The 8,991-nt window shown below is 40.8% G+C and overlaps 1 protein-coding gene across 1 annotated transcript; it reads right to left on the reverse strand.

Annotated features, from left to right (window-relative positions):
* Positions 1–6,943: 6,943 nt before the first annotated feature.
* LOC119000583 (L-lactate dehydrogenase A chain-like) lies at positions 6,944–8,161 on the reverse strand. Its single transcript, XM_037065684.1, is given in 4 exon segments — positions 6,944–7,360; positions 7,530–7,682; positions 7,684–8,011; positions 8,013–8,161. Coding segments are annotated over 4 exon segments (999 nt in total). The 5' UTR covers positions 8,114–8,161.
* Positions 8,162–8,991: the final 830 nt, after the last annotated feature.

The following is an 8,991-nucleotide window of genomic DNA, read 5'->3' on the forward strand; positions in this document are numbered from 1 at the left end:
GTGGGTCTCTCCAGCAAACTCTCCTGTGATGCTGGGAGTTTCTCCCACTGCCACAACCCCCACAGATTTTTTCAGTCAGAGGTTTTGAGGCTTTATTTCCCCGAATGAACTCTGGGTTGCGTGGTCTGTCTTGCTCCCAGTTGTTCCTCCTGGTTTATCTGTACAGAAACACGGCACCACCAATCAGTGCTTTGCCTTCCTGATCCTCTAGCCCCACCCTGTCTATGAGTCTTCTCACCCCAGCGGCCCATCTCCACTCCTCTTACCAGTCTGAGTGAATGTATCTTCTTTAACTCCTTGATTGTTGGACTTCCATACAGTTTGATTTTTTGGCAGTTTGGTGTTTTTTTTATTTTTAAATTTGTTGTTGTTCCTCTTTTGGTTGTGTGAGGCAGCAAAGTATATCTACCTATGTCTCCATCGTGGCTGGAAGTACACAAAGAGGAGTTCTTGTTTTGTGGGCACCTTTGCAAACTGTAGACTGCTGACATTTTGGAAATGGTGTAAATTTTCTTTTAAAGCTTCATTTTCTTACAGAGGAGCTTCTGTAATGCTTGATTGAGCGTCTAACATTACTTTAGTGCAGAAGGAAGCACTTTATAATGTATTCACTTGCTGCATTCAACACAGGCATATTCTGGCTTTTCCAAGAATCCCAAGAGAGAGGTTCTGTTGATAGCCATAAAAATCATCAACTTTATCAAAAGCTGGCCTTTCAGTTATAGTATTTTTATAGGTTTTTTTCAAGACATGGTAGCAGAGGAGTTTGAATTGTGGTGGGACGAGATAGGCGGTGGGATCTCGCTGGGTGTCTGACTAGTCCTTTTCCAGCCTTGCTTGTTTGAGCTTCCACAGAATTCAAAAGGGCTGGCAGTAAGGCTGAGAAAGACTCCTGAAAGGCCAAGACAAATGTGGTTTCCCACTCACAGGGAGCTGGCTTGTAGTTTCCAGAGGGCCGTATTCATAGGCACATGAAATGGAGGACAGCCTGTCATGGATGTGTGGGCTCAATTGTTGCTGTGTACAGGCAGCCACTGTGGGGTACCTCACTGCAGAGGCATGTACTTGCATCAGCAGGAAAAGCATCAAAAGACTTAAAGGTAAAATGTATTACCACTCATCATTTGCATCTTGCTATTAGTGGAGGTGAATTGGACTCTCATCAAGACTACAGTTGCTGCTGGTGGTGCCATTCCACACATCCCCAAATCTCTGGGAAGAAAGGACAACAGAAGACTGTTGAAAGGATGCTGGAGTTTCTCATCACCTCAGGACCCTAGATACTCTGACAGCTGTCCAGTGCTGGTGATTCCAGTGGACTACCTCTGTGAAAAACGCAATCTTGCCTTTTTGTAATTCTATTTCAGCAAGTTGAAAGTTTAATTAACTTTGCAAACAACCAAATCTCTGCATTTGAGTCTTAACCATATTTAAGTGTGGCTTCAAAGAAGCTATTGATTCTGAAATAGTGGGCTTTGATTGAATTGACTATTTATAAAAAACTGGATTTTAATTGTGATGCAGAAATTATAGTAACAAACATTTGGTTTTGTACAGACATTATTTCCACTCTGGTAGATAAGCTCAGTAAAGGTCATATTCCTGCCCCATGCTCTGCCTCAACCAAAAAAAAAAAAAGAAGAAGAAATGGTAGCAGAAAATTAGGGGCTTCTCTACCACAGAGAAGCTCACTGACTTTTGAGAGGACAGTTTCACTTTTTAAAAAAAGAAAAAGAAAATCCATTTTGGAACACTTTGAAAGAAAGAATTTTGCTTGTTTTGTTGGCTTACCTGGCAGATTTTTAACCATCTGAATGAGATGACTCTTTGAATAAGGTCCTGATATCGCCATCATGGATGCTTCTGAAAACATTACCAACCTTGCTGGCCAAGCTGCTGGTAAAAGGCTGGCATCTTCACAAAGTTTCTTCCTTTCTCTCTCTCTCTTCCTCCCTCCCTCACCCCTCCCTCCCTTCTTTCTTCCATTCCTTTCTTTTGTATTGTATTTTATTTTTAAAGAGAGGGGAAGGGAGGGAAAAAGAGAGACAGAGAAAGATCAGTGTGCATGAGAAACATCCATCTGTTGCTTCTTGTACACCCCTAACCAGAGAGCAGGCATGTGCCACAGGACTGGGGACACCCAACCCACTGAGCTGTACTGATCAGGGAGCTTCGAGAACTTTCAAATGCTGAAGAAAGTGCTTTGCCTCAGTGGAGCTGCGTTACAAAATTCTGTCAATTTTTTGAAAAGAGTAATCTATAAACATCTGGAAACACTTCAGAATGCTTGCAAAAGTCATTTCTATCTTGGTGATAACAAAATTGAACCCCGGAGTCTCATTCTTTTTCTTTCTTATACTTGTATAAACGGTATTAAAGGTGTTGATCTAGCCAAAGATGAATTCATTGATCTTAGTACCCCAAAACCCACTGTAACTGAAATTTCACTAAAAATCCTTGGAGAGTTTTGGTGCTCCCTGGGAGACACTTATTTTTACTTTGTGAAGGAAGTGAGGACGCTTTAATTCTGTTTCAATGCTCTGTCTTTGAGGATTGGATTTTCAACATTGTTACCATAAAAATATGTCAAAATCAGTTGGATTTTCGACAGGACCTGTGTATTATTTTGTCAGAGATATTCCACCATTTTATGTTCTTATTGAAGTAAGCAAAAACTGTTTTTATGAGTAGGTCTTTAAAAATTAAAATGTAACTTTAACTTGATCGTATTTCAAATGTTTTGTTTTTCTAATGCAGTGCAAAGAAGCAGATCTATTATTATATAACAAATGTTTTATTTTACTTTTAAATTTAATGAGAAATGTGCAGTGTATTTTTGTAAAATTTTCAGAATTACAAAAAATAAGCTTTCAGAGTGGAGATAGACTTATAGCAAACATATTTTTGAATAATACTTTGGTAACTGCATTTTACTATACTTAGTTTTTTGTAATCCTGTGTATTTATTGCATGAATTGAAAAGCATTATTCTAAAGAAGTAGGCTTCACCAGACTGCCCATTGGATCTGTGGTGTGAAAACAACAAAGAACTCACTCCAGGAGGACATGATCAGCTGCCAGGCTCTTGAGTTGCTTAAATGTGGGGGGAGAGCATATTTGATGTGCATTAGGGTGGAGGCTGGAAAGGGAAATGCTCCCCTCCTAGGTGTAGGCCAGCTGAAAGGGTCCTGTGCTTCCAGAAAAACCACTGAAAGAGTCAGATGAGTGTCCAGCCCCATCACGGTCAGGACAAGGAAGAAGCAGGAAGATAATAGTCCAAATACAAAGGAACTTCCTCTCTTCTTTGGCAATAACAGATTTTATAAAACTGGCCACTTAAATTTTTTAAATTTATTGGTTGATTAGAGAGAGAGAGAGAGAGAAGAGAGACATCGATTTGTCATTCCATTTATTTATGCTTTCATTGGTTGATTCTTGTATGTGCCCTGACTGCAGATTAGACTCACAACCTTGGTGTATTGGGCGACAGATCTAACCAATTGAGCATTTGGACCGAAATGCATTACCGAGTTCTTCTGTGTATGGGGTGTGATGTTGTAGGGTTACAGAGAAGAGGACCACATAGTTCTTTCCTTTGAGGAGTTAGTAGTTTATTTGTGGAGACAAAACTAGCACATATAACTATTAAGGAGGATTAAATGCAAAGCTAGATGGTATCTTGGGAAAAACCTGTCTGTTGACTTTCCCATCACAGTGTCTCGAGAGTCCAGAATATTGCTTGGCATGTAGTATGTGCTAGAAAAACAAACTTTGTTGAATGAAAAAATTGGTGACTGCATTTTTAAAATAACAACTATTGTTATGAGGGTAATACATGTCCATTAGAAAAAACTTGAAAATACAGAGTAATATAAAGAAGTAAAAAATAAAAAATCAGCCAATACTTTCTATATTTCTTCTCTTTTTCTTAAATACGCATCACAACACACAAAACACTCATACTTTTAAAGAACAGACTTGGGACCTGAGTTTTATGGCCTGATTTTTTCTCTCTAAATTATATTGTGAAAAATTTTCTGTGCCATTAAGTATTCTTCAGAACATTATTTTTAATGCCTTCACCATACAGTAGGCTATAAATAAATCATGGTGCAGCCTAACTTATTAACCACTTTCTTATCATTGAGCATTACTGTTGGGAACATTTTATACACTAGGAGCTACATTTGTTTGTTGCTTGCTCTCTTCCAAGTATTGTGCTGAGTTTCCCCCCTTCATACATACTCTCATTTAATTTAATTCTCATAGCAATCCAATGAGGTGGAATTCATCGTATCCATTTTATAGAGGAGAAACCTGAAGGTCAATGGAGTAACATGCCAAAGGTCATGTTGCTAGAAATTGACAAAGCTGGAATTCAAACCCAAGTTGTTTAATGCTAAAGTCCAGACACTCGAATGTTACTCTAGACTGCCCCCCAGCATGTATGAGGAAGGCATGTGCTCATTAGGCAATAAGGAAGAAACATATAGCAGAAGGTAGGAGGAGATCCAGAAGAGAGAGGATGCTAAGAAGGAGGAGTGCTTTTCCATGCGCACAGCTGTGGAGATACCAAGATGGACAAGACTGACCAAAGCAAAAGCTGCAGACCCCATTTCACAAGAGGCATGTTCAAAGTGAGTTTGGAGGGAAAGGTGTATTCTGAGCTCAGTGAGCCTGACTTCCTGGTGGTGGAGTGACAAAACTTTTCTTGCATTTCTTCCCAATATCAGGGGGCATCTAGCAGCCTTCATACCAGAGGCTGAAGGGGGGGAACATAAAGGGCAACACAGCGTTGCTCTGTTCTTAAGTGTTCCTGTGTTGCCTTATGTGTGAGCAGTATTAGAAAGCAGCTCACAGACTTGAGAGAGGTAGCAGGCAGGGTCACCAAGCCCATAGAGAAGGCAGAATTGCAGGGTGACCAGAGGGGCAGGCAGGGCGATGTTCATAAGGAGCAGGTCAGGGACTAGGCTGAGATGACCAACTGTCCTGGAGTGTCAGGAACTGAGGGATTTCCCTGGATGCAGGGCTTTCAGTGTTAAAACTGGGAAAGTCCCAGGCAAGCCATGAGGATTGCCTGGTTTGCCTGGCAAGCCAGGGTCAAGCTATGAGAGGTCCAAGCAAGTTTCTTGGGTGGGTAGTCTGTGATCAGGATCCAGCTCTGTCTGCACATGCTTACCTCCACTCCTCACCCTTGCAGCCTGTCTCTCCCTTTGCTCCTTCATTGAAAATGTGTCCACAAGGGTCACTGAAGACCTATGTACCACCACATTCAAAGGCTACTTTCACTCCCAGCCACTATATCTCTCACCTGGGCTCCTAATGGTCTTCCAGCTTCTAGCCCAGCTCCAAATCTAGTCTTAACCCAACAGCCTAAGTGATCCTTCCCTATTATTTTTCATTAAGAAATAATGTAGATACAATAAAATTAACTTACATTAGTATAGAATTCTGAATGTTTTGACCATCACTGCAATCAAGATAGAGAACAGATCTATTGCTCCAAATAATTTTCCTGCCTCCACCCCTCCCCTTACCCTAGCCCTTGGTTGTCTCTGATTTTGTTTCTGTCTCTACATTGCTGCCTTTTCAGAGTGTCATATAAGTAGAATCATGTAGTATATAGCCTTTGAGTTTGGCTTCTTTCACTTAGCACAATACACTTGAGATCCATTCTCGTTGGTATGTGTTAGTAGTTCGCTCCCCATTTAAGACTGAGTAGGATTCCATCCCATGGAGATTCCACAGTTGTTTATCCATTCCCCATTCGAGGGACTTTGGTACTTTCCAATTTTAGGAACTATGGATAAGGTGCTTTAAAAATTCTCACACTGGTTTTTTGATAAGTGTAGTTTGCATTTCACTTGGATAAATACCCGGGAGTGGGATTGGTAGGTAATGGTAGAAGTGGGTTTCACCTTTTAAGAAACTGCTAAACTATTTTCCAAAGCACCTGTATTATATATTTCACATTCCCACCATCAAGGGATGACAGTTACAGTTGCTCTGAATCCTCACCAGCACTTGATATTATCAATTTAAAACAATTATTGTAGCCATTCTACTAGATGTGTAAGTGTGATTTTAATTTTTACTTCCCTAGTGGCTAATGATGTTGAACATCTTTTCATATCCTTATTGCCATGCAAAGCTATTCAATTCTTTTATCCATTTAAAAATTGGCTTCTTTGCTTTCTTATTGTAGAAGCTTGAGAATCTTTGATATATTCTGTATCAAGTCCTTTATTAGGTCTGTGATTTATCAATGTTTTCTCCCAGTCTGTGGCTTGTCTATTCATTATTGTAACAGTATCTTATGAAGAGCAGAAGTTCTTAATTTTGCTGAAATCTGATTTATTAATCTGGTATCATATCTAAAAAAACATTTGCTTTCTCTGTTCAAAGGTTATTTGGAGTTTTAGTTGGTATGACACTTGGATAGTTGGCTGCATGATTTATATGTAGAGGGTTTTTTTGTGTTATATGGCAAGGTACACTAATTTGATTCATATAGCACACAAAATAAGATCTCCAAGAATAGTTATGCACAAGACATGCAATATTGGATTTATACATTGGATCCCAGGATGTAATTAATTGGACAAAAAAAGTTGGACTAGGCATGTTGGGAAAAGGAACCACAAGTTATATAACACACTGTGAGCATGAATCTAGCCTGAAGGGCAACTGCAGTGGGTGCTGCATTGGCAGTGGTGCCTCTGAGGAGGTGGAACTCTTTCACACTAACCAGTTTAGGGCACTATCCCTAAGCTAAGTGTCCAGCATCAGGATGGAGATGCAGGGTTTTATGAACCATTAGTATTTTTATCTTCAGGTAATTGATATTTTTAGTCACGGATTAGAGAAAAGGGATGACACGCACAATCTCCAACTAAAATCCTGTTGTAGCCTAGACAGTCAAGTGGTCTGACATTAGAGGACTTTACAGCTGCAGCTCTTCCTGAATCGCCCCAAGTGTATCTGTGCTCTTCTTCAAATGGGCTTCTTCCTCAGGTGTCAGAGTCACCTTCACAACATCTGAGATTCCATTCTGTCCCAAGATGCAAGGAATACTAAGGAAGATATCTTCTCTTATTCCATAGAGGCCCCTGATCATGGTGGAAATTGGATGCACCCACCTAAGACTTTTCATTATAGTTTCTGCTAAATCTGCCACAGATAGTCCAATGGCCCAGGTTGTGTAGCCTTTTGGTTCAACCACCTCGTAAGCATTATCAACCACCTGTTTGCGAACTTCTTTCCACTGTTCCTTATCTGCACCAGTGCCTAGATTGGGATGCAGGGTCTTCAGGGAGACACTGGCAACATTCACTACACTCCATGAGCAGCATTCCCCAACCTTTTTGGCACCACAGACTGGTTTCACTGAAGACAGGGAGGAGGTGGGCTCAGCTGAGCTTCACTCCCCAGCTGTGGATGGTGGGGTTGGGGGAGGACAGGAAGTGGAGCTCAGGTGAGCTTTGCTTGTAGCTTGGTTCTTAATAGGCCGTGGCCTGGGAGTTGGGGACCCCTGTACTAGTGTCTCCATGTTCCTCAAGGACCCACCCATCACAGTTTAATGGGTGAACTCCCAGCCTTTCCCCCTTTAGGTAATGGAACCAGGCTGAATCCAGATTGCAACCACTTCCAATAATATGGTTTTGGGGAAAGTTGCTTATCTTCCCAAGCCACATAAGTCAAGACATCCCCTGAATTAGAAACAATAAGCAATTTGCAGTTGGGACTATATTTTACAACATCAGGAATGATGAATTTAAAAATGTTCATGTTACTTTGGACCAAATTAAGACGGCTTTCTCCCTCTTGTTGACATGCCCCCATTGTGAAAATAACCAGCTTGGAGTCTGCGGTCACACTGTAATCTTCGTCAGAGACAATTTTTGGTGTTCTAAAGAAAAGGTTGCCATGTTGGAGATCCATCATCTCTCCCTTTAATTTGTCTTCCATGACATCAACAAGAAAAAGTTTATCTACCAAGTCCTTCATTAAGACTGATGGCATAGGCCATGCCAATAGCACCAACCCCAAGGACTGTAATCTTATTCTTGGGTCTTTGTTTTTCCTTAAGGAGCTGATCCTTGAGCATTGCCATATTGGTCTTAGAACCAAAAGGAGTCAGTGTGCACCATGGACAGGTGTTGGTGGCCCAGGGTGCTGGACCTGGACCTGACGGCTTGCTGCTTGGGTACCCCTAAGAAATATTTGCCTAGCCCAAGTTGACAAACACTTTTTTCAATGTTTTTATGTAACAGTTTTATGTTTTACATCTAATTTTATGATCCATTTGAGTTAATTTTTTACATGATATAAGAAAATGAATAAAGATTTTTTTTAATTTTTAATTTAATTTTTTAAAAAGATTTTATTTATTTATCTTTAGAGGGGAAGGGAAGGAGAGAGGGAGAGAAACATTAATGTATGGTTGCCTCTCATGCATCTGCTTCTGAGAACTGGCCTGCAACCCAGGCATGTACCCTGACTGAAAATCAAACTGAGATCCTTTGGTTCTCAGGCCTGCGCTCAATCCACCGAGCTATGCCAGCCAGGGCAGGAATAAAGATTTTTTAAAAAAATATCAATGTCCAATTTTTCCAGCACCATTTGTGGGAAAGACATGTACAATATAAAAACATTGCATGGCCCTATGAAGTCAAAAATAAATTGCCCAGATACATGTGGCTCAGTTCCCGAATTCTCTGTTCTGTTCCCTTGATCTAGAACCTAGAAGGAGAGATGTGCTGCTAAACGTTTAAGAACTGGCTATGGGGGGAAGGGTGGTGGTTGGGAGTGGAGTCTTGATTTGTGCTGTTTCCTGAATTTTGTTTTTTAAGTACTCTCACAGTAGACAATTTCAAGCAACCAATTTGACATCAGCCACCTTGTAACACTGCTGAAAATCTAACACTTGGCTCCCGTGAGCTGGTGCGAGTGGCCCCCGACACTGGGGCTCTCCTGCGCTCCAGCACCTCT

Source organism: Sturnira hondurensis, unplaced genomic scaffold (assembly GCF_014824575.4).
Source record: "Sturnira hondurensis isolate 20B ecotype Veracruz unplaced genomic scaffold, ASM1482457v3 Scaffold0015793, whole genome shotgun sequence".
NCBI classification, from domain to species: Eukaryota; Metazoa; Chordata; class Mammalia; order Chiroptera; family Phyllostomidae; genus Sturnira; species Sturnira hondurensis.